The 25,364-nt window shown below is 44.0% G+C and overlaps 2 protein-coding genes across 3 annotated transcripts in view; one reads left to right on the top strand and one right to left on the bottom strand.

Moving 5' to 3' along the window:
* Nucleotides 1-3,480, top strand: part of LOC115109374 (breast cancer anti-estrogen resistance protein 1-like) — a 127,210-nt gene extending 123,730 nt beyond the window's left edge. For both annotated transcript variants that reach the window (XM_065009735.1, XM_029634198.2), the window contains exons 5-7: nucleotides 124-1,347; nucleotides 2,168-2,251; nucleotides 2,452-3,480. In XM_065009735.1, coding sequence (XP_064865807.1) covers nucleotides 124-1,347; nucleotides 2,168-2,251; nucleotides 2,452-2,964 — 1,821 coding nt within the window. In that variant the 3' untranslated portion in view covers nucleotides 2,965-3,480. The remainder of the gene's footprint in view (nucleotides 1-123; nucleotides 1,348-2,167; nucleotides 2,252-2,451) is intronic.
* Nucleotides 3,481-16,764: 13,284 nt separating this feature from the next.
* On the bottom strand, nucleotides 16,765-22,487 carry LOC115109373 (cleavage and polyadenylation specificity factor subunit 5). The gene is made up of 7 exons (XM_029634197.2): nucleotides 21,965-22,487; nucleotides 21,437-21,637; nucleotides 21,195-21,258; nucleotides 20,526-20,615; nucleotides 17,621-17,696; nucleotides 17,325-17,439; nucleotides 16,765-17,186 (listed from the first exon to the last, which is right to left on the bottom strand). Exons 1-7 carry the CDS (start codon nucleotides 22,084-22,086, stop codon nucleotides 17,165-17,167), a joined length of 690 nt encoding a protein of 229 aa, XP_029490057.1. The 5' UTR covers nucleotides 22,087-22,487; the 3' UTR covers nucleotides 16,765-17,164.
* Nucleotides 22,488-25,364: the final 2,877 nt, after the last annotated feature.

Below are 25,364 nucleotides of genomic sequence, written 5' to 3'. Positions count from 1 at the left end.
TATGTGGGGTCTTAAAGTAACCATCCCTCCTCCTTATCATGAGTCAGAATGTGTTATACATCATTATGAAGTCCTATGGCAGTACAGTATGTGTGTTTGATGTTGCCTCTGTCTCCCTCCCAGGTGTACGACTTCCCCCCCTCCGTCAGTAAGGATGTTCCAGACGCTCCTATCAGGGAGGAGACCTATGATGTCCCCCCCCACTTTGCCAAGCTGAAGAGTCTGGAGAGCCAGAGCCAGGGCTATCTGATCCCCGGGGGACCTGAGCCCCCCATCCCTGAAGATGTGTACGACGTCCCTCCCCCTCCCCTCACCGGCAAGCGCCACCCAGACGCCTATCACGCCCCCCTGGGCCAGGAGATCTACGACATCCCTGCCAGTCTGAGGAAGGGCGGACACCACAACCCCCAGGATGTGTACGATTTCCCACGCGAGCGGCCTGCGTGTGAGGACTCCATCTATGATGTCCCCCCTCAGGTGGTGAGAGACGCGGGTGCCACAGAGGAGATGACTGTCAGCTTCAAACGACTGTCTGCCTCCAGCACGGGCAGCACCCGCAGCAACCTGTCCACCTCTTCTCTGGACGTGGTGCCAGTCAGGGAGTCGGCGGTGCCCAGCCAGGCCGGCCCGGGGAAGCTGTTGATCCTAGACCTGGAGCAGGCCATGGAGCGCCTCTCCCGTCTACAGCAGGAGGTGGAGGGCTCCGTCTCCCTCCTCATGTCTTTCATCAGTGGGAACTGGCGCAGCCCCACCCAGATGGAGGCCAACCTGCCAGCCATCAGGAAGGCGGTGGACAGGATGAGGGCGGCCGTCAGGGACCTGCTGGAGTTTGCACGGGGGGCCGTGGCCAACTCTGCCCAGGCCACTGACCGCACGCTGCAGGCCAAGCTGGGCAAGCAGGTGCAGAAGATGGAGGAAGCCTTCCAGGGCCTGGTCAAGTACAGCCAGGCTCTGGACGCTGTGGGCTGGGCCCCCTCTGCTCAAATGGCACCCTTAGCAGGCAATGGTGGGGATGACCTGGACCGGCTGGTCATGTGTGCCCGGGGCGTGCCCGACGACACTAAACAGCTGGCTTCCTTTCTCCATGGCAACGCCTCGCTGCTCTTTAAAAGGACAAACAAGCAGCAGCAGCTTCCTCTGCCTCACGTCCCCCACACTGCTGACCTCATGGGTCAGATGACCAACAACAACATCTCAGCTTATCAGACAGGAGACGGCAGGGCCAACATCCAGTCCCGGCCCCTGCCGTCCCCGCCCAAGTTCACGGCCGAGGAGGAGACCCATGACCGGCCCTACGAGACTACAGAGGAGGGCTGGATGGAGGACTATGACTATGTGCATTTACAGGTAATACCTCCTCATATGAAAGAACAAAACAGATCATCACATATGCGTTTACATCCTCAATTATCAGTGGAGAATAAGGTTGGAGTGTGTTGGTACTGTCAGTGACAGCACTGGTACTTATAACATCATGGTGGTTTGGAGCAATCAGCAGCACTCTACATTAACCCATGGATTATGTTAAGCATGTAAACCATAGTGTCTGTCTGTGTTTAATGACACGCTGGTACAGTATTTCAGATGAAAGAGAAGATAGAGATGACGATACACCAGTAGATTGATCAATTTCCCATACAAGGCTTGGTCATGTGGGATACACATACTCTCCAACGCACTGCTTCAGGTGTCATCATCAGTCACCATTACTGCATGTACAGGCGTGTTTCTCTACCCATCATATGTCATCGCTTTCGCTGTCCATTGCTGCTGTTGTATCCCTCTTGTGCAGCAGTGTTGTTGTTATGAAAATGCAAGGAGAACAGATTATGTTAAAATGATATGATCTTATTTAAAATACAGTTATATCTTAAATATGTTTCAGTGCTATATGTGTGTGTGGCACAATAACATACAAATCGCGATGTCATGTGTCACTTTCTCTCAGTGCAGTGGCAGAGCTGCAGTCTGGTCTGGTGTGATATGAGCTCATACTGCCCTCTACTGATTAGGAGGATTATCACACGTGGTGTCAGACATTATTTTATATGGGTGATCCTCCCTTGAGCCAGTTGAATGAAAATCCCATCCCAGCATTGTCTTAGTGTGTTTGTGTCTATGTGTTTGGAGCAGTAAATACATCTTCTTTCTGTCCTTTGATTTCCAGGGTAAGGAAGAGTTTGAGAAGAATCAGAGGCAATTATTAGAGAAAGGGACCAGACACAACAAAAGCACACTGGAACGGCAGCAGGTGAGGACCTGTGGGTCTGTCAGTCAGTGAGAGTGGATGTGTATCTTAGTCATTAATAAGGGAGTGTTTGAAAGAACATTATGTGCGACTGTGCTGTTCCATTGTTGTCTTAGTGGTTGAGGGTTCAATCAGTTCACATGGGATGTTTTACAGATCAGGCAGGTATTTATTTACTCTCTTTGTGTTCCCATCTACTGCAGCTGAAACAGTTTGAGCGACTGGAGCAGGAAGTCAGCCAGCCAATCAACAATGACATCTCAGGCTGGACCCCGCCTCCCCACTATCCAGCGGTCCAGCGGAGCAAGCTGAGCATTGGCGACCGACAGCTGCTGCTCTTCTACTCGGAGCAGTGTGAGGCCAACGTCACCACCCTCACCAACGCCATCGACGCCTTCTACTCCTCCATCAACAACAACCAGCCGCCCAAGATCTTCGTGGCTCACAGCAAATTTGTCATCCTCAGCGCACACAAGCTGGTGTTCATCGGGGACACGCTCTCTCGACAGGCCAAGTCCCCAGAGGTGCGGGCGCATGTGGCCCAGCACAGTAATGCTCTGTGTGACAAACTCAAGGACATCGTGGTGAGCACCAAGACTGCAGCGCTGCAGTATCCTTCCCCCGGTGCGGCGCGAGACATGACGGAGAGGGTGAGGGAGCTGGCCGGCTGCACACAGCAGTTCCGCATGGCTCTGGGCCAGCTGGTGGCCATGTGAACCTCTGGTCCTGAGACACTGACATGGGGAGTCCACACTGGGACACACAGCACCCACACACCCAGTGGGCCACTATCACAGACACATGGACCCTTCATCCTCCTCTTGTGCTTTTTATTTTTAAAAAGGACAACTATCTGACTGGGCTGGGCCATAGGTTGTAAATTAATCATTGTAAATATTTAAGTTACTATTAGCCAGAAAGAAAATGTACTTCCACTATATATATGTTTTTGAGACCTTCTGGAAAAACTCAACAGGATGTAGTTTTTAGGCAATGTCCATTATTATTATTATTGCTAAACTGTAATTATTGCTCTGATTATTATAATTGTTATCATTATTGTTATAATACGTTGATTAAGGATGTTTACATTTCAAACAAAATGTATGTTGTACTTAATGCTGTTTTTCATCCTAGATTATCAATAATGGTGGATTTTGTAAAAGTAATGTACTTAGGTGAGGTGGAGGATATGTTGACAGAAAATAAATAGCTTTCCTTAGAGCTGTCAAGGGAGGCTAGGCATCGTGTTGTGAGTGCAAGGCATTCTGGGTAGGACCTGGGAGGGAGAGGTTTCCATGACAGACAGTTAATAAAGTTCTCACTGCTGTCATGGGACAGGATTCATTTGAGTAGCTCTACATGCTAATTAAAATGTCCCAATTAGAATACTGTATTTTAGTACCATCTCTTCCTTTGAGATTGAAGGAAGAATGAAAATCATTTTATGGTCAGCATTTCTACTTCCCTTGTTCGTCAAAAGCACAAAGCTTTATGCGTCTGTCTTCTGCCACTAGAGTGCTAGTATTCACCACACTCTCCCAGACTCTCCTAGGCCTGCATGCTCTGTGGTCTATAGGATTGGTTTGGACTCCTGTGACTCTGTTCTAGAAGTCTCCTGTGCTCCATACCAGGCTCTCTGCTCACCTCCCAGAGGTGGAACTCTGCCTCTCCTCCCCCTAGCACTTCCTGGACAGCACTGCTGCACCCTGCAGGCCAGGGGAACCTGTAATGGTTAGGTGTACTGTTTGTGAGGATAGAATTGGTGTGAAAAGTGCATTTGTTTTCATTAGCATGCACTTAACCCCCTTGTAAATTGATGAGCATATTAAGGAGCGGTTGTTTATGAGCTCCACCTCTGCTTTTTACCAAATGGATGTACACACACACACACACACACACACACACACACACACACACACACACACACACACACACACACACACACACACACACACACACACACACACACACACACACACACACACACACACACACACACACACACACACACACACACACACACACACACACACACACACACACACACACACACACACACACACACACACACACACACACACACACACACACACACACACACACACACACACACACACACACACACACACACACACACACACGTAAGATATTGACGGTAATATCTGTTAGCCTAACATGAACCATTCTTGACACTATTCAAATCACATTGCCGCAGCTGTACCATATCCCACTTCAATAGCTGTACCAGAGGGATGTGAGTTAGCTTGGTCAGGGGCTGTGTTTTACTATTTCTTCAGTCCTGGAGAAATCTCCAAACAAAGCAGAGGAATCTGCTAACACTCTAGTTTCCATTGACCTGTTTTCTAAATTCTGACTGGTTGTATTCTAAGTATCAGATTATGTCAGAGGGTGAAGTTCAATGCAACATCTTGTATTATAAAGCACTGCAACATGTTGTTGTGGATATAGTTGAAACCCCTATGAAGTAAAAAAAAATAATACATTGAAAACTAAGCTGACTGGTAATGTTATTCTGGTCTCAAATCTGTGTTTTAAGATTTGAAATATATATGTTAAGAACATACTTCTGCTGTACATTGCATAACTGGAAAATACAGTGCTTCGGAAAGTATTCAGGCCCCTTGACTTTTTGTTACGTTACAGCCTTATTCTAAAATGGATTTAATTGTGTTTTTCCTTCTGATCAATCTACACACAATGCCCCATAATGACAAAGCAAAAACAGGTTTTTAGAAATCTTTCCAAATTTATAACATGTAAAAAAACTGATATTACATTTACATAAGTATTCAGACCCTTTACTCTGTACTTTGTTGAAGCACCTTTGGAAGCGATGACCCACTCGAGTCCTCTTGGGTATGATGCTACAAGCTTGGCACACCTGTATTTGGGGAGATTCTCCCATTCTTCTCTGCAGATTCTCTTAAGATCTGTCAGGTTGGATGGAGAGTATTGATGCACGGCAAGTCTGGCCTCTGGCTGGGCCACTCAAGGACATTGAGACTTGTCCCGAAGCCGCTCCTGCTCTGTCTTGGCTGTGTGCTTATAGTCATTGTCCTGTTGGAAGGGGAACCTTTGACCCAGTCTCAGGTCCTGAGCACTCTGGAGCAGGTTTTCATTAGGATCTCTCTGTACTTTGCTCCGTTCATCTTTCCCTTGATCCTGACTAGTCTCCCAGTCCCTGCCACTGAAAAACATCCCCACAACATGATGCTGCCACCAACATACTTCACAGTAGGGATGCTGCAAGGTTTCTTCCACATGTGACTCTTGGCATTCAGGCCAAAACATTCAATCTTGGTTTCATCAGACCAGAGAATCTTGTTTCTCACCGTCTGAGAGTCTTAGGTGCCGTTTGGCAAACTCTAAGCTGACTGTCATGTGCCTTTTACTGAAGAGTGGCTTCCGTCTGGCCACTCTACCATAAAGGCTTGATTGGTGGAGTGCTGCAGAGATGGCAGTCCTTCTGGAAGGTTTTCCCATCTCCACAGAGGAACTCTAGAGCTCTGTCAGAGTGGCTATCAGGTTCTTGGTCACCTCCGACCAAGGCCCTTCTCCCCCGATTGCTCAGTTTGGCCGGGTGGCCAGCTCTCTTGGTGGTTCCAAACTTCTTCCATTTAAGAATGATGGAGGCCACTGTGTTCTTATGGACCTTCAAAGCTGCAGACATTTTTTGGTAACCTTCCCCAGACCTGTGCCTCAACACGATCCTGTCTCAGAGCTCTATGGACAATTCCTTCAACCTCATGACTTGGTTTTTGCTCTGACATGCATTGTCAACTGTGGGACCTCATACAGACATGTGTGTGCCCTTCCAAATCATGTCCAATCAAGTTGTGGAAACGTCTCAAGGATGATCAATGGAAACAGTATGCACCTGAGCTAAATTTCAAGTCTCATAGCAAAGGGTCTGAATACTTATGCAAGTAAGGTATTTCTGTTTTAGCTTTGTCATTATGGGGTATTGTGTGTAGATTGAATTGATAAGTGGGGGGGGTTCAAACATTTTAGAATAACGCTGTTACAGAACAAAATGTGGAAACAGTCAAGGGGTCTGAATACTATCTGAATGTACTGTATGTACTTCACTCATTTTCAGTCACACTTTCGATGGTGTTACAGACCTTTATTTTTTGGGGTGACTTCAGACTTCAGCTTTCGGACAAGTAAAAGAGCAGTCCTACTTGCTTACTAATAAAAACACTAAAATACCATATTACAAAGTAATAAAAATTTAACAAAATGCATACACACATTTATTCTGCCAAAGAACCAGCAGTTTTTGTTAGTTATTCATCAATCAAGTGCTCAATATACCCACAGTGGAGGCTCCTCAAAAGAAAGGGGAGGACCATCCTCCTCAGTGAATTTCATACAAATAAAGTGAAACATTCAAGATAATCATTTTTAGATAAAGCTAAATATATTCACGTCACCAAATAATTTATTAAAACACACTTTTCTGCAATGAAGGTCTACAGTAGCCTCAACATCACTCTGTAGGGTAGCATCACGGTGTAGCTGGAGGACAGCTAGTTTCCATCCACCTCTGGGTACTTTGACTTCAATACAAAACCTAGGAGGCTCGTGGTTCTCACCCCCTTCCATAGACTTACACAGTAATTATGACGACTATCAGAGCTCTTGCAGCATGAACTGACATGTTGTCCACCCAATCAAAGGATCAGAGAATGAATCTAGTACTGAAAGCATAAGATACAGCTAGCTAAGACTGCAGTGCATAAACTGTGGTGAGTAGTTGACTCAAAGAGAGAGAAAGACAGTAGTTGAACAGTTTTGAACAAATTCAAAAGTGAAGAATAAGCAAGAGAGAGAGCTAACTATATTACGTTGTATTTTCTTCCACTTTCACTTTAGCGAATGCAGCTAGCTATTTTAGCCTACTCAAACACCCAGCTCAAACAGAGAAAGATGCTATGTTAGCTAGCTGGCTGGAACTCTTCCAAGTCAAGGTAAGCTTTTGGTTTTATTCATTTATTGCCACCAGGACTGCCGGTGTAACTGCTAAACTGTTTGCTGACAGCACTGTACTGCATGATTGTAGCGGGTTTACAATCACGTTAGTTCTAGTAGCTATGTTGACTATGACATTAGCTAATATGGTGACAACAATGTAGGCTGTGTGTAGAGGTTAGCGGTTATATGATTTATGGTTTGGCATGAAGGGAAAACCGAGTGCGTAGATGCAAGAAGGAATTATACAAGGAGCAAAGTGATCATGCTGTTTGTATGTGGCTGCTATGAAAGTGAACTGTGTTTGCGTTTGATCAGTGGTGTATACAGTCCACCAGTTCTGTTAAAACGTTTCTTAAACGGAAGCAAACGGATCGAAACGGGGATAAACCTACACTACATGACCAAAAGTATGTGGACACCTGCTCGTCGTACATCTCATTCCAAAATCATGGGCATTATATGGAGTTGTCCCCCCTTTGCTGCTATAACAGCCTCCACTATTCTGGGAAGGCTTACCACTAGATCTTGGAACATTGCTGAGGGGACTAGCTTCCATACAGCCACAAGAGCATTAGTGAGGTCAGGCACTGTTGTTGGGCGATTCCAATTAATCCGAAAGGTGTTTGATGGGGTTGGGGTCAAGTTCTTCATCACCGATCTCGACAAACCATTTCTGTATGGACCTCTCTTTGTGCATGGGGGCATTGTCATGCTGAAACAGGAACTTCCTCAAACTGTTATTGGAAGCACAGAATCGTTGCGAAAGATTTCCTTTCACTGGAATTAAGGGGCCTAGCCCGAACAATGAAATACAGCCCCAGACCATTATTCCTCCTCCACCAAACTTTATAGTTGGCACTATGCATTGAGGCAGGTAGCAGTCTCCTGGCATCCACCAAACCCAGATTTGTCTGTCAGACTGCCAGATGGTGCAGCGTGATTCATCACTTCAGAGAACAGGTTTTCACTGCTCCAGAGTCCAATGGCGGTGAGCTTTACACCACTCCAGTTGACACTTTGCATTGCACATGGTGATCTTAGGCTTGGGTGTGGCTGCTCGGGCCATGGAAACCCACTTCATGAAGCTCCCGACGAACAGTTTTTGTGCTGATGTTGCTTCCAGAAGCTGTTTGGAACTCAGTGGTGATTGTTGCAACCGAGGACAGACTATTTTTATGCCCTACGCGCTTCAGCACTTGGCAGTTCCGTTCTGTTAGCTTGTGTGGTCTACGTCGGGGCTGAGCCCTCGTTGCTCCTAGACATTTCCACTTCACAATAGCAGCATTTACAGTTAACCGGGGCAGCTCTAGTAGAGCAGACATTTGATGACCTGACTTGTTGGAAAGGTGAAATCCTATGACGGTGCCACATTGAAAGTCACTGAGCTAATTCAGTAAGGTCATTCTACTGCCAATGTTTGTCTATGGAGGTTGCATGGCGGTGTGCTCAATTTTATACACCTGTCAACAACGGGTGTGGCTGAAATAGCCAAATCCACTAATTTGAAGGAGTGTCCACATACTTTTGTATATATAGTGTACCTGAACTTGTCCAATAGAAACTCTCGTTGGACTAATGATTACGGCCAAATCAGCTACATGCAGGCAAGAGTGTACAAGGTGGTATTGAATGCGTCACTGTCTGTCACTTTGATTACTCCAATTTTTCTCTCGACCCGTGCGCCAATGTTGTAAACTCTCAGCCATAGGCTAGGTTGTAGCAACCTCATGATGGGTATAGGGAAAAGTTGAGTATCATGTAGTAGCCTAAACCTATCGATGTTACATTGAGCTAGTGTGAATGGAATATGAATGACCATCATCCAATGTCACAGGAGGTTGGGTGGCAGGAGGTTGGGGAGCACTAACTAGTTAGTGGAATGGTATCAAACACATGGAGATGACATTCCATTAACTCTGTTCCAGCCATTATAATGAGCTGTCCTCCCCTCAGCAGCCTCCACTCTCCAATATGCTGTAATAGAAATAAGGGAATGCTTATAAAACATTTTTGGGCCTCCCTCATCTTAAATGGCACCGACCGCCACTGATACCCAATATATTTCAAACATTTCATTCAGCAGGTCAATGAGTTTTAATGAAAGGAAGGAAACACATTGTAAAATATACAGAAGGCACACAGCATTTCAAAGCTTCACTTGTAACATATCCACCAAGTGTTGCTGAGCATCTGAAACAGGACAACAGTTTAAATTTGTTTCTGTGGATTCAAATGACAGACAGCGGTGAAGATTTGGTCTTTCACCAGAAACAGTGAAGCTCAATTTTACAAGTAGGTCGTACTTGGCAGCTGAAAGCTGAATTGCAGTACACAGCACATTCAAGTGAACAAATCTCTCGGCACTGAAAAAGCAAAACAAACCTCAATAAAAAATATGAATGTCATGAGTATAGGTCTGGACTACAAGGTTGAGTACTTCAAGTCTCAAACACATGGAACACAGTCAATAGCACAAGGATTGAGCAGAAGGAGGTGCAGGTGGTCTGTCTTTTGAGAGACCGAGAGCTATAAATGTCGAGACAAACCACACTGGCCTACATTTGACTAGCAATCACAAAATACTACACATCAAATAACCTTAGCGGACCGATATCGCAGTCTGTAGTGCAGACAACAAAAAAACGGGTCTTTATTTAGAACTCACCGCCTGGCGCAGGTGGGAAGACACATGAAACAAGGACAAGTGCAGAAGCCCACTGCCAGGCTCGTGGTGGCATAAGGCAGGGGAGGGGACTTTTTTCAACATTAATGAGTTATGGAAATTCATTGCAAAAACCACAATGTATCCTTACATACTTCTAATCATAAGATGTGTGAGTAATAACACTAATTTATAACACAAAAAAACAAACACACATGTATTCTGCCAAAGAACCTGTCTGATCATCACTTGCCCCGCACGAAGCTACTGCAATCCTCACACTAATCTGATGAGTTGAACTGCAATGGAGATCTGAAGTTGCATTTGTGATGTTGGGTTGACTCTGATTCCTTGTCTTGATTATGCTTTGCCTTGATTCTGTGTCTTGATGGTATCACGGCAACGGAAAAGATGGCTGACGTTTGAAGTGCTCCTAACCAACTGTTTTTTTCCCTTTGTTTTTTTGCATTGTTTGTCTTTCTTTTAAATTTAAAAAAAACTTATTCTGTACACAATGTTGCTGCTACCGTCTCGTATGAATAACTTCTGGACATCAGAACAGCAATTACTCACCACGAACTGGCAGAAGCTTTTTTTCTCCCTTTAACGAGTCTGACGAGCCCGACGTGAAGGACATACTGCTTTCCCGGGAACAGGCCCAAATCCCTGTCATTTGTGTGAAGATAAGCCCAAGAAAAAGAGGACGGAGGTCAGACTGCCTTCTGAGAATACGTAGGCGATCAAATAAACCCCCATTGCCTTCCGTTCTACTAGCGAACATGCAATCATTAGAAAATAAAATCGAAGATTAAACTACCAACGGGACATTAAAAACTATCTTATTCTTCACGGAGTCTTGGCTGAACAATGACATTATCAACATACAGCTGGCTGGATATACGCTGTATCGGAAGGATAGAACAGTGGCGTCTGTTAAGACAAAGGGGGCGGACTATGTATATTTGTAAACAACAGCTGGTGCACGATAAGGAAGTCTCAAGGTTTTGGTCGCCTGAGGTAGAGTATCTCATGATAAGCTGTAGACCACACTATTTACCAAGAGAGTTTTCATCTATATTCTTTGTAGCTGTCTATTAACCATCACAAACCGATTGCTGGCACTAAGACCGCACTCAATGAGCTGTATTCCACCATAAGCAAACAGGAAAACGCTCATCCAAGGCGCCGCTCCTAGTGGCCGGGGACTTTAATGCAGGGAAACTTAAATCCGTTTCAGCAAATTTCTACCAGCATGTTAAATGTGCAACCAGGGGGGAGGGGGACTCTAGACCACCTTTACTCCGCACACAGAAACAAATACAAAGCTCTCCATCACTCTCCATTTGGCGAATCGGACCATAATACTATCCTCCTGATTCCTGCTTACAAGAAAAAATTTAAGCAGGAAGCACCAGTGACTCGGTCATAAAAAAAAGTGGTCAGATGAAGCAGATGCTAAGCTACAGGACCGTTTGCTAGCACAGACTGGAATATGTTCCAGGATTCTTCCAATGGCATTGAGGAGTACACCACATCAGTCACAGGCTTCATAAATAAGTGCCTTGATGACGTCGTCCACACAGTGACCATACGTACATACCCCAACCAGAAGCAATGGATTACAGGCAACATCCGCACTGAGCTAAAGGCTAGCACTGCCGCTTTCAAGGAGCGGGACTCTAACCCAGAAGCTTATAAGAAATCCCGCTATGCCCTCCGACGAACCATCAAACAGGCACAGCGTCAACAATGGACTAAGATCAAATCGTGCTACATAAGCTTCAATGCTAGTCAGATGTGGCAGGGCTTGCAAACTATTACAGACTACAAAGGGAAGCACATCCGAGAGCTGCCCAGTGACATGAGCCGGATGAGCTAAACTACTTCCATGCTCGCTTCGAAGCAAATAACACTGAAACATGCATGAGAGCAACAGCTGTTCCGGACGACTGTGTGATCACGCTCTACGCAGCCGAAGTGAGTAAGACCTTTAAAATAGGCCAACATTCACAAGGCCGCAGGACCAGACAGATTACCAGGATGTGTACTGCGAGCATGCGCTGACCAACTGGCAAGTGTCTTCACTGACATTTTCAACCTCTCCCTGTCTGTAATACCAACATGTTTCAAGCAGACCACCATAGTCCCTGATCGGGCTGGGCGGTGTACCGTATTTGACTATATATCGGTATTTATGCACGGACCGGTTTGGGTTTTACTTTACCTTCTATAACATTAGTTGAATGTTTGGTTTGTTAAATGTGATACGCCATGTGTAACATCCATTTTTATAGCTTACTCCGCTATTTGAGTCATCCCCCTCGGCTCTCTCTCCATGCCACATTCCACACAGACCTAGTCCCACCCAGTCACTCAAGGAGCACATTTGTTGTTGCTTGACCATGAGACACTTTCGTTCCGTCTGCATGGTCAATGCAGTACATGCAACAATATTGATGACAATGTTGTTTCCACTTTGGTCTTAATATAAATCCACAAGCGTTCTATAATTACAATATTAGTTTGTGGTTCTTACATCTGCAAACAGCTAGTTTGTATTTTCTTAGCAAGTTTAGCTAAATCGTATTAGACACTAATGCTAATCACTAGTTAGCTAGCTAGCTAACTAGCTAATAAAAGTACTGAGTCAAAGCAAACATAGCTAGCTAATACAGCTTGATACCAGTACTGGTGGAGGCTTAAATCAGCATGTTGTGCAACAGTATCTTCTGAATCAAAGAGGAATAGGCGAAGCATGACTATGTTGGCTATATGAATAAAGATTTAATGTAGCCAAAGATTATAAGGTCCTCTAGGAAACACTGAAAATCACTTTGGTTCCTACCCTGTCACAATAACTCGCCCATGGCATTTTCATTCGTTGTCATTGTCAAAGACTGTATTCAAAGTGCCCACTATTATTATAACAAACATTCTATTTCCATGATTCCAAAAGTTCACAAAAGTGTTTTGATCTAAATTGCAATTGAAACATTTGGTAAAAAATAAGGCCTAGTATTTTTGCCCATATCGTGGCAGTGTGGATCTGATATCAAATGACTGCAGGAAATGCAGAAATTGATGGAAATGAAGGAAATTATTTTTGGTTGAAGTTGAATTGAACAGTATAAAACAATCAGAATGGATAAAGACCCATTGAAATCATTTAGAATATATGTTGCCACCCTAGGGTCACGTCAAATTAGAAAAATACCATACATACATATATATGTATATATTTCTATATATATGATATTTTGGCCATATCGCCCAGCTCTGGCCGCTCCCAGGTGGTAAGGGTAGGTAACAACACATCCGCCATGCTGATCTTCAACACAGGGGCCACTCAGTGGTGTATGCTCAGTCCCCTCCTGCACTCCATGTTCACTCATGACTGCACTGCCAGGCACGACTCCAACACCATCATTAAATTTGCCGATGACACAACAGTGGAAGGCCTGATCGCCGATAACGACGAGACAGCCTATAGGAAGGTCGTCAGAGACCTGGCCGTGTGGTGCCAGGACAACAACCTCTCCCTCAAAACTTTTGGATATCAGAGCGGCGGTAACTCACAAGCATTACGACCAGCAATACGACTTTCCCGAATTGGATCCTTTGTTCGCACCCCCCAGGGCAATTTAACTTATTCCAGAGGCTGCTCCAAAACACCGCCGACGGAGAAGAGGTATTCAGAGTGGACTTCTAGTCCGAGTCAGGAGGCGTGCACACTCTCCACCGCTTCGGAGTATATTACTCGCTAATGTTTAGTCTCTGGATAAAAAAGTAAAGGAGCTCAGGGCAAGGATCTCCTTCGAGAGAAACATTAGGGATTGTAACATACTCTGTTTCACGGAAACATGGCTCTCTCGGGATATACTATCCCCCTCATTCAGCCATCTGGGTTCTCAGTACATCGCCTAGAGAGGAATAAAGACTTCTCCGGGAAGAAGAAAGGCGGGGGTGTATGTTTCATGATTATCCACTCACGGTTTGATTGTGATAACACACAGAAACTCAAGTCCTTTTGTTCACCCAACCTAGAATACCTCAATCAAATGCCGACCGTATTACATCCAAAGAGAATTCTCTTTGGTTATAGTCACAGTTGTGTATATTCCCCCTCAATCAGATGCCACGATGGCACTCAAAGAACTACACTGGACTTTATGCAAACTGGAAACCACATATCCTGAGGCTGCATTTATTGTAGCTGGGGATTTTTACAAAGAAAATTTGAGGAAAAGACTACCTTAGTTCTACCAACACATTGACTATAGTACTCGCCCTGGTAAAACAGTGGACCACTGCTATTCAACTTTTCAAAATGCCTACAAGGCCCTCCCTCCCTCGCCCTCCCTTCAGCAAATCTACTGAAGACTCCATTTTGTTCCTCCCTTTAATTTTACCTTTATTTAACCAGGCAAGTCAGTTAAGAACAAATTCTTATTTTCAATGACGGCCTGGGAACAGTGGGTTAACTGCCTGTTCAGGGGCAGAACGACAGATTTGTACCTTGTCAGCTCGGGGGTTTGAACTTGCAACCTTCCGGGTACTAGTCCAACACTCTAACCACCTAGGCTACCCTGCCGTCCCTTCCGATAGGCAGAAACTCAAACAGGAAGTATCCTCGCTAGGGTCTTTTCAACGCTGGTCTGACCAATCAGAATCCATGCTTCAAGATTGTTTTGATCACGAGGATTGGAATATGTTCTGGGTAGCCTCAGAATAACATTTATGAATACACAGACACAGTGACTGAGGTCATCAGGATGTGTATAGGAGATGTATCCACTGTGACAATTATAAACTACCCAGAAACGGTGGACATATGGCAGCAGTCAAACAAAACTGAAAGTGTGAACCACCGCATTTAACCATGGCAAGGTGACGGAATATGGCCGAACACAAAGTGTAGTTACTCCCTCCGTAAGGCAATCAAACAGGCAAAACATCAGTACAGAGACAAAGTGGAGTTGCAATTCAACGGCTCAGACACGAGACGTATGTGGCAGGGTCTACAGACAATCACGGACAACAAAGGGAAAACCAGCCACGTCGTGGACACTGACGACAGTGCCACCAACGTGGCCCGCTACCAAGGACTGTGGGCTCTCCTCCTCCGTAGCCAAGAAAGCAAAGGTAACTGAACAAAATGACTATCGCCCCATAGCACTCACTTGTCATCATAAAGTTCTTTGAGAAGCTAGTTAAGGATCATATCACCTCTACCTTACCTGACACCCTAGACCCACTTCAATTCACTTACCCCCCTGATAGATCCACAGATGATGCAATCACCATCGCACTGCCCTATACCATCTGGACTAGAGGAATACCTATGTAAGATTGCTCATCACTAAGCTCGAACCCTGGGTCTGAACCCCACCCTGTGAAACTAGGTCCTGGACTTCCTGACAGGCTGTGGCGAAGTGGTGAAGGTAGGAAACACCTCCACTTCACTGATCCTCAACACTGGGGCCCCACAAGGGTTTGTGCTCAGCCCCCTCCTGTATTCCCTGTTCACCCATGACTGCGTGGCCACGCACGCCTCCAACTCAATCATCAAGTTTACAGACAACAGTAGTAGGCCTGATTACCAACAATGACGAGACAGCCTACAGGGAGGTGAGGACACTGGGAGAGTGATACCAGGAAAATAACCGCTCACTCAACGTCAACAAAACAAAGGAGCTGATCGTGGTTTTCAGGAAACCGCACGCCCCTATCCACGGGACAGCAGTGGAGAAGGTGGAAAGCTTCAAGTTCCACTGCGTACACATCACTTACGATCTGAAATGGTCCACCCACACAGATAGTGTGGTGAAGGCGGCGCAACAGCGCCTCTTCAACCTCAGGAGGCTGAAGAAATTTGGCTTGGCCCCTAAAACCCTCAGACTTTTACAGATGCACAATCGAGAGCATCCTATCGGGCTGTATCACCGCCTGGTACGGCAACTGCACCGCCCGCAACCGTAGGGCTTTCCAGAGGGTGGTGCGTTCTGCCCAACGCATCACCTACAGCACCCGATGTCACAAGAAGGCCAAAAAGATCAAGGACATCAACCACCCGAGCCACTGCCTGTTCACCCCTCCATCATCCAGAATGCGAAGTCAGTGCAGGTGCATCAAAGAAGCTGGGACCGAGAGATTGAAAAAAAACTTATCTTAAGGCCATCAGACTTAAATAGCCATCACTAGCCGGCTTCCACCCGGTTACGCAACCGTTACGCTTTAATGTTTACATACCGTTTACTCATCTCATATGCATATACTGTATTCTAGTCAACGCCATTCCGACATCACTCAAACTAATGTATATATTTCTTAATTGCATTCTTTTACTTTTAGATGTGTATTGTTGTGAATTGTTTTTAGATACTACTGCACTGTTATAGCAAGGAACACAAGCATTTTGCTACACCCGCACGCAATAACATCTGCTAAACATGTGTACATGACCAATAAAATGTGATTTGGTGAAATATTTTACACTAATATAAAATGCTTTAACAGATTGTTTAACAAATAGATATTTTTTTAAAGATACGGGTCTAAATGATTGGCACCCCTGTTTTGAATACTCTAGCACCCTCCCCCTGCGAGGATAACAACAGTATTTTTATGAGATTGGAGAACATGTTGGGAGGGATCTTGGACCATTCCTCCATACAGAATCCTTGATATCTTTCTGCTCTTCTGAATGTCAATGAAAAGCATTCTATACACCACTATTGATGAAAATAGGAACATGCGTAGATAATTGGGAATAGACAAACAATTGCATCTTGTTTAGACTGGTGTGATAGCTACCCTACCATTGGTATTGAAACATTGGTCAGAGGGGAAACAGTTTCTTAGTTGTTTTAAAGCCATCTTTAATTGAAAATAAAAGATAACTCCTTGGTAATTCCTTAAAAAGTAATGAAAGATGACAAAGTAGTATGTTACAATGATTTTAAAAAACAAGCACTGTTCTAAAAACAGTCAACTCCCATCTACAAACATAGAAAATCAATACTTGTGTGACTACAAAATGTTTCATGTCACAAAGTAATAGTTCTATAAAAGTTGACACAGAAAGATTATACATTCTCTTATTTTCTAAACATCCAGATCAATATTTAAATGTGTAGTATCACTGGGGACTCTGTTTTAAGAGAAGTGTAGTGAAATCCTGCTTGCCCATTCTCTTCTGTCCAGGCTGAACTCACAGAGACAGTCCTTGTGTCGCCACATTCAAGTAGTAGGATTTAATTGTATATGAAGTTGAACCTGCAACACAAATAGAACAACTAATCTATAATGCACATTTGTCCATCTTTAAAATGCCAGTTGTACTCTGATTTGAGTCTTAGCAAGTAAGGTATTTCATATTATGGTGAATATACAGCAGTATGGTGAATACCTTACCTACTCAGCAGTTGTGGGAGACTGGATATGATTGGCCCGTAGCCTGGGGCATTGTCATACAGCTCAAAGAGAGGGGCAGCCACCAGCTTATAGTTCTTGGGCACTGCAAACAGTGCTGGGAGACAGACAACCGGTCAATATCCACATCCACTCAGACACACCAACATAACTATAACTACACATCAAAATATGTTAACATTCTTAAAGCTCTTATATACAGGTGATAACCACAGCGATCAACATCAATCAATTGATATGAACTGTCACATTTAAACATTACAGGCTGGTCAACTTACCTTTTTCCTGCAACTGAACCAAAAAGAGCTTCTTGTGCTCTTTGGGTTTGGTAATGTGTGCTGGGATGTAGGGGTACTGTAGATAAAACAGAAAACCCTAACTTAATGGATTCTCATGACATGAGTTTTGAAGTCCAGTGCCTTCGGAAAGTATTCAAACCCCTTGACTTTTTCCACATTTTGTTAAGTTACAGCCTTATTCAAAACTTTATTAACCCCCCCCCCCAAAATCAGTTTACACACAATAACCCATAATGACAAAGCAAAAATCGGTTTTTGCTAATTCATTAAAAATAAACAGAAATATTCAGACCCTTTACTCAGTACTGAAGTACCTTTGTCAGCAATTAGAGCCTCAAGTCTTGTTGGGCATGACTCCACAAGCTTGGCACACCTGTATTTGGGGAGTTTCTCCCATTCTTCTCTGCAGTTCCTTTCAAGCTCTGTCAGGTTGGATGGGGAGTGTTGCTGCACAGCTATTTTCAGGTCGCACCAGAGATGTTCGATTAGGTTCAAATCCGGAGGACATTCAAAGACTTGTCCCGAAGTCAATCCTGCGTTGTCTTGGCTGTGTGCTTAGGGTCGTTGTCCTGTTGGAAGGTGAAAGGTCCTGAGCGCTCTGGACCAGGTTTATTTTAATTTTTTATTGAAGACTCATCTCTTCAGTAGGTCCTATGATTGAGTGTAGTCTGGCCCAGGAGTGTGAAGGTGAACGGAAAGGCACTGGAGCAACAAACTTGCTGTCTCTGCCTGGCCGGTTCCCCTCTCTCCACTGGGATTCTCTGCCTTAGTGGTGCTCTTCCATGCCGTCCATGCCACAGTGTCTCCCGATCCCTCCTGTCTCAGCCTCCAGTATTTATGCTGCAGTAGTTTGTGTGTCGGGGGGCTAGGGTCAGTCTCTTATATCTGGAGTATTTCTCCTGTCTTATTTGGTGTCCTGTGTGAAATTAAGTATGCTTTCTCTCTCTTCCTTCTCTCCCTCTTGGAGGACCTGAGCCCTAGGACCATACCTCAGGACTACCTGGCCTTATGACTCCTTGCTGTCCCCAGTCCACCTGGCCGTGCTGCTGCTCCAGTTTCAACTCTTCTGCCTGCGGCTATGGGCTACCAGTCCCAGACGTACTGTTTTCAACTCTCTAGAGACAGCAGGAGCGGTAGAGATACTCTGAATGATCGACTATGAAAAACCAACTGAGGTGCTGACCTGTTGCATCCTCGACAACCACTGTGATTATTATTATTTGACCCTGCTGGTCATCTATGAACATTTAAACATCTTGGCCATGTTCTGTTATAATTTCCACCTGGCACAGCCAGAAGAGGACTGGCCACCCCTCATAGCCTGGTTCCTCTCTAGGTTTCTTCCTAGGTTCTGGCCTTTCTAGGGAGTTTTTCCTAGCCACCGTGCTTCTATACCTGCATTGCTTGCTGTTTGGGGTTTTATGTTGGGTTTCTGTACAGCACTTTGAGATATCAGCTGATGTAAGAAGAGCTTTATAAATACATTTGATTTCGTCAAGGATCTCACTGTACTTTTCTCCGTTCATCTTTGCCTCGATCCTGACTAGTCTCCCAGTCCTTGCCACTGAAAAACATACCCACGGCGTCACGGTAGGGATGGTGCCAGGTTTCCTCCTGACATGACACTCGGCATTCAGGCCAAAGAGTTGAATCTTGGTTTCATCAGACCAGAGAATCTTGTTTCTCATGGTCTGAAAGTCTTTAGGTGCCTTTTGGAAAACTCCAAGCAGACTGTCATTTTCCTTTTACTGTGGCTTCCGTCTGGCCACTACCATAAAAGCCTGATAGGGGGAGTGCTGCAGAAATGGTTGTCCTTCTGGAAGGTTCTCCCACCTCCACAGAGGAACTCCAAAGCTCTGTCAGAGTGACCATCGGGTTCTTGGTCACCTCCCTGACCAAGGCCCTTCTACCCCGATTGCGCAGTTTGGCCAGGCAGCCAGCTCTAGGAAGAGTCTTGGTGGTTCCAAACTTCTTCCATTTATATAATGTCCAATCAATTGAATGTACCACAGGTGGACTCCAATCAAGTTGAAGAAACATCTCAAGGATGATCAATGGAAACAGGATGCACCGGAGCTCAATTTCAAGTCTCATAGCAAAGGGTCTGAATACTTATGTAAATATGTATTTTTGTAATATTTTTTTTATTTGCTAGGATTTTTCTTTTTCTTAATACATTTTAGAATAAGGCTGTAACGTAGCAAAATGTGGGAAAGGTAAAGGGATCTGAATACTTTCAGAAGGCACTGTATTCAAATTCAAAAGGCAAGCATAAGTGTGAAAGCCAATGAAAAATAAAGAGACCTGGGACAGGTCATGTGACTCATCTGAGACCTATAGTATGAACAATGGGTTCTTTAAGGGGTCCCTGCATACTTCCCTTCCAAAACAGTTTGTGCATATATTATGACAACATTGTGACGTTTTTGTTTGTTTTAGCCTTCAGCAAGGTTTTTTTGGGCTGTTGGTGCACACATTTTTGGGGGTAAGCCGAAGTCGGTAACCCCTTCGTCGGTGATTGGTCAACAGTAGGGATTCTTTAGTGTTTGTTGTCAATCAACGAGTGACTAATCATTTTCATGCACATTTTTCACTTGAGAAATATGGCACCAAACCTCTTTGATGTAAAATTGTACAACTAAGATATCCTCAGCCAAAACGTCAAAGTTAATGACAGATTTCCTGAGTTAACTTATATTAATTCTTTCTATTTTGAGGTATACTGGCTACGGCATCTCAAGATGGACAAAGTACCATTGCAGCTTTTTTCTAGTTTTAAGGGAGTATGCGAGCACACTTGCTTGGTCCGCCTAGCCAGCTGAACCGAACCATGCTGAGGCCTTTCGCGTAACAGGACAGGAAGGATAACTCCTCGGTAACCCACCTGTGGGGGCTCAAAGTTGGGTCTCCACCAGTTTCCAATAGAGTCATCGATCACCCAGTCCTGCTTCACTCCATCCTGACGCCCCAGGATCTGGACACGGATGTGGGAAAAACACATATGTTTAACTAATATCAAAACTAAAATCACGTTTCAGTCTCTGACAACTATGCATGCTATGTCAGAAAATACTTATCCAGTAGACAAGCAAATGGGAAGTCTAGGTAGTCATGGTATGGTTAACCAGCTCAAATGAAACTGAAATAATCAGCTGCTCCATCTGCCCTGGAATCCAACACTCGTAATTTTACTGTGTGGAGGATTTTTAAAATCAAATTCTGATCAATGTTACCCTTCAATAGTGCTCAACATGAGACATTTTGAAAAATACGTAACCCTTTACCTAGAATGGTCTGCAGCGTGATGTCAAAGTGGTTCTATTGTCCATTGTTGCCAGTGATAAGCCACTTCCAACTTGTCAGAGCTGACCAATTGTTTCCAACCTCTATGCCACTCCCAGTTTTCCACCAAAGTAAATGGAATGGTTTTGATGTCACTAAGCAAACCTTTCCAGATGATCAGGTCACGTTTCATGATAATAATCTGAATGAAGACCATGTCAGGTCACGTTTCATGATACTATTCTGAATGAAGACCATGTAGCCTGCCTACCTCAGTCATCAATCGCTTCAGTCCATCCACTTCGTCCTCCCCTGCATTCAATTCTCCACCAGGACTGCACACAATTACGTTTCAAAAATACAGTTGGGGCACTTTTTGTTGACTTTAAAAATTGGACTATATGCTCCTGCCAGTTACAGAAGTGTCAAGCTTTTCCTTGTAAATGCTTAGTTGCTTACACATTAGTAACTGGCATCATGCAAGGTGCAGAGGTGGGATGAGAACCAACTCACAGTTTGAAAAAGGTTGTCCCCAACTGCAGCAGTAGAACGTGTGGTAGCCTGTGCTCGTGTACGATCAGAACACCCTCCACTGCCCGCCTGATGCCTACTTTTTCGAACTCATCGCGCATCCTCTGGAACCGAGCCGCTACCGAGCTATCCTTCTCGTAGAGAGGTTCCTTTGTGCCAAACGTGTAATTCGTGAGGGGATATCTGCGAGGGCCAATCCCAATAAAATGTTAGCAGCTTAGTTAGGTAAACTCTTAATGTGTTTGCATGCTATGTAACTAACTAGCTACGTAATTGTGTGTATTGTACAATAATTAGGCTTTACTCCACAAGTAGGGAATGTTTTTGTGTTTGCAACATGCAAGAACACTGTGCGTCGTAACGAGCTAGGTGGGCCTGTTTGTTTAGCCTACTACATCACATATTCAGAAACACTATAGCTAACTAGTTAAAAACCCAACACCGAAAATTAAATTCCGCTATCTAGTTAGACAGGTAAATAACAAGTGCACTTCATAGCTAGCGACGTACAAGTTGATGGTTCTCTCCAGCGTGACAGGTTTGGAAGGCGGGCTGGTGTATTTGTTTTCGAACTGGTTCAGTCCACGGCGTGGCCAACCGGTTGAAGGTCTGTTGGGAGGTACAGCCGACATCGTTCCACCAAATAAGCAGGATATGTCAAAATCAAAAACACGAATGAAGAGAAAACATTAGATAACTGATCCAAAATTCAGCACACTACTCTTTCCGCAAAAAATATATATTTCCGGTGTTCTCCCCCTTCGCGTGAACACGCACGCACTCAAGTCTTTATTGCTGCGACTACCTTCTGACCACGTTAGGCTGCGTTTCTTTTTATATATCGGTTTGATCGCGGGGGAGGCACTAGTATTGTCTGCAGTTTTAAGTGTGGATATTTGTTTCAAGTGTATTAGTCTATAAATAAATCTCTTTGCCAAAATTCGTCATCTCTTCCATATCATATTCGACTAGTAGTTCTGAAATGTTTATTGCTTGCCTACATTTTACTCCCTCTATGTTTAATATAACACATACATTAATGATTAATTTCGGTTGACTATCCTGGCGAGAAGTTTGTTCTATCTATCATGACATCTGATTGTGTGCCACAGGAAGTATTAGACTCTAGTCACAAAAGGAAGTGGTTATTTCGGCAATAATAGTTTTCAGAGCCCTCTACTGTTCTCTCTACCCATCCCTCAATCCCACATCCCATCGTGCTTTTCCCTCTTATGGATTTTCCTACATTTTATTTGACACTTTTTCTGTTGCAGTTTTTAAGAGTGTAAGTACAGTAGCAATAATAAAATAGCAATAAAAATAATAAATCAAAAATGTGTACTCTGGGCGAAAAAGAAAGTTCAAATATTACAAGTCAACATGAGTGCATATCCATAATCACAGTAAACTTTTATAATAATAGAAAAAAAATAAGAAAAAAATAAATCAATGTATAAAAATAAAATAAACAAAACTATGACTGAATGTACTTCCAAGAAGAATGACCTCACCAATAGGTCCCTTCGCCCTCAATAGGACACCCCCAACACCTCCACCTTTTATTGGTTTTTTATTTCACCTTTATTTAACCAGGTAGGCTAGTTGAGAACAAGTTCTCATTTGCAACTGCAACCTGGCCAAGATAAAGCTTGAAAGTCCGTGTTGCCCAGCAACAGCCCCAAAACATCACTGCTCTAGAGGCGATCTGCATGGAGGAATGGGCAAAAATACCAGCAACAGTGTGTGAAAACCTTGTGAAGACTTATAGAAAACGTTTGACCTCTGTCATTGCCAACAAAGGGTATATAACAAAGTATTGAGATAAACTTTTGTTATTGACCAAATACTTATTTTCCACCATAATTTGCAAATAAATTCATTAAAAATCCTACAATGTGATTTTCTGGATTTTTTTCTTCTCATTTTGTCTGTCATAGTTGAAGTGTACCTATGATGAAAATTACAGGCCTCTCTCATCTTTTTAGGTGGGAGAACTTGCACAATTGGTGGCTGACTAAATACTTTTTTGCCCCACTGTATGTTGAAAAACAAATGATAGTCCCATTAAGCGCAAACCAGATGGGATGGCGTATCGCTGCAGAATGCTGTGGCAGCCATGGTACTGTGTGCCTTGAATTCTAAATAAATCACTGACAGTGTCACCAGTAAGGCACCTCCACACCATCACACCTCTTCCTGCATATTTCACGGTGGGAACCACACATGCGGAGATCATCCGTTCACCTACTCTGCGTCTCACAAAGACACGTGGTTGGAACCAAAAATCTTACATTTGGACTCACCAGACCAAAGGGCAGATTTCCACCGGTCTAATGTCCATTGCTCATGTTTCTTGGCCCAAGCAAGTCTCTTCTCCTCATTGGTGTCCTGTAGTAGTGGATTCTTTGCAGCAATTCAACCATGAAGGCCTGATTTACGCAGTCTCCTCTGAACAGTTGGTGATGAGATGTGTCTGTTACTTGAACTCTGTGAAGGATTTATTTGGGCTGCAATTTCTTTTTTTTTCTTTTTTTTCCTTCTTTTTTTTGTGCCCTTTTTCTCCCCAATTTCATGTTATCCAATTGTTTTAGTAGCTAGTATCTTGTCTCATTGCTACAACTCCCGTACAGGCTCGGGAGAGACGAAGGTTGAAAGTCATGCGTCCTCCGATACACAACCCAATCTTAACACAGCGCACATCCAAAGCCAGCCGCACCAATGTGTTGGAGGAAACACCATGCACCTGGCAACCTTGGTTAGCGCGCACTGCGCCCGGCCCGCCACAGGAGTCGCTGGTGCGCGATGAGACAAGGATATCCCTACCGGCCAAGCCCTCCCTAACCCGGACGACGCTAGACTCAGGGTCTCTGGTGGCACAGCTGGCGCTGCAGTACAGTGCCCTTAACCATTGCGCCACCCGAGAGGCCCTAAATACGATAATTTGATGATAGGCCTCTTTTTAGTTAAATACTCCACCCCCGCCTCTTTCCCACATGCAAACAAGAGCGCTTGTACAATGCTAACTTTTATTTATTTTTTACAATTTGCATTGTCATTGCATACATAGAATAAATGTTTTGTATCATTGTGACTTTTGTCCAGTTCTACCCATAAACAACATTGCCATTGCAAAGCCATAGACAACGATGCATTATGACCATGGATTTATTTTGTTACAGCAAATGATTCCTCAAAAAACAAACATATGTTGATAAGTCTGCAATCCTGACAACCATTATGTATATTTCAAACATCCGATCTTTACCAGTGCAAATGAATAAAAAAATAATATATACAATAGCAATTGAATGAAAGTATCACTCCTAGCAAATCAGAGAAACACTCATATTTCAGTAATAAAGAAAACACTGATAAAAAAGAAATTCTAAATGAATACTGCTAAATCTAGTACAAAGATCAGTCTTAGTGCAATTTCATTTATACACCACCATATCTGTTCCTCTTGTAGTTATAGCTACAGGTGTTACTTACCATGATGCAGCCTATGACACAGTTACTTTCTACATTCCCATGGTCATTGATGTATTGCACCCTTGTGAATTCTCACAACTGTAATATTGCACAGTATAGTATTATCAGTTCAAAAGGAAGATTGGCAAGACCTGGGCTGTTTTCCATGTGGATGTGTCTTCCACAGTCAAAGGCAGTGCATTGATGTTTCTTCAGATTCTAATGGATTCCAAGAAATCCCATATTATCTGAGGAATATTGGAATATGTCAGCAGCTGCCTCCAACAAACAAGGTTTTTACAAGGTTTTGAAAAACACTAAAATTGTGGTATGACAACACCTGTTAGGCGGCCAGGTCTACTGATCTTTTTTTTTTTTGCATTTGGGTAATGTGTGAAGTTCACACATTGGTAGACAGTTCTTGATGCAGGTGACATTT

The sequence above is a fragment of the Oncorhynchus nerka genome, linkage group LG25 (assembly GCF_034236695.1).
Source record: "Oncorhynchus nerka isolate Pitt River linkage group LG25, Oner_Uvic_2.0, whole genome shotgun sequence".
Taxonomy (NCBI): Eukaryota; Metazoa; Chordata; class Actinopteri; order Salmoniformes; family Salmonidae; genus Oncorhynchus; species Oncorhynchus nerka.
The sequence above is the reverse complement of the archived record's forward strand: the minus strand, read 5'-3'. Positions and strand labels throughout refer to the sequence as shown.

Bases quoted from the DNA above. Each gene is read 5' to 3' on its own strand.
- LOC115109373 (XM_029634197.2), bottom strand. From the start codon at position 22,086: ATGTCGGCTGTACCTCCCAACAGACCTTCAACCGGTTGGCCACGCCGT. The intron at 17,697-20,525 runs GTGGGTTACCGA...TTTTATCTACAG, and splicing joins CCAACTTTGAGCCCCCACAG to TACCCCTACATCCCAGCACA. The intron at 17,440-17,620 runs GTAAGTTGACCA...TCTGTCTCCCAG, and splicing joins GGTTCAGTTGCAGGAAAAAG to CACTGTTTGCAGTGCCCAAG.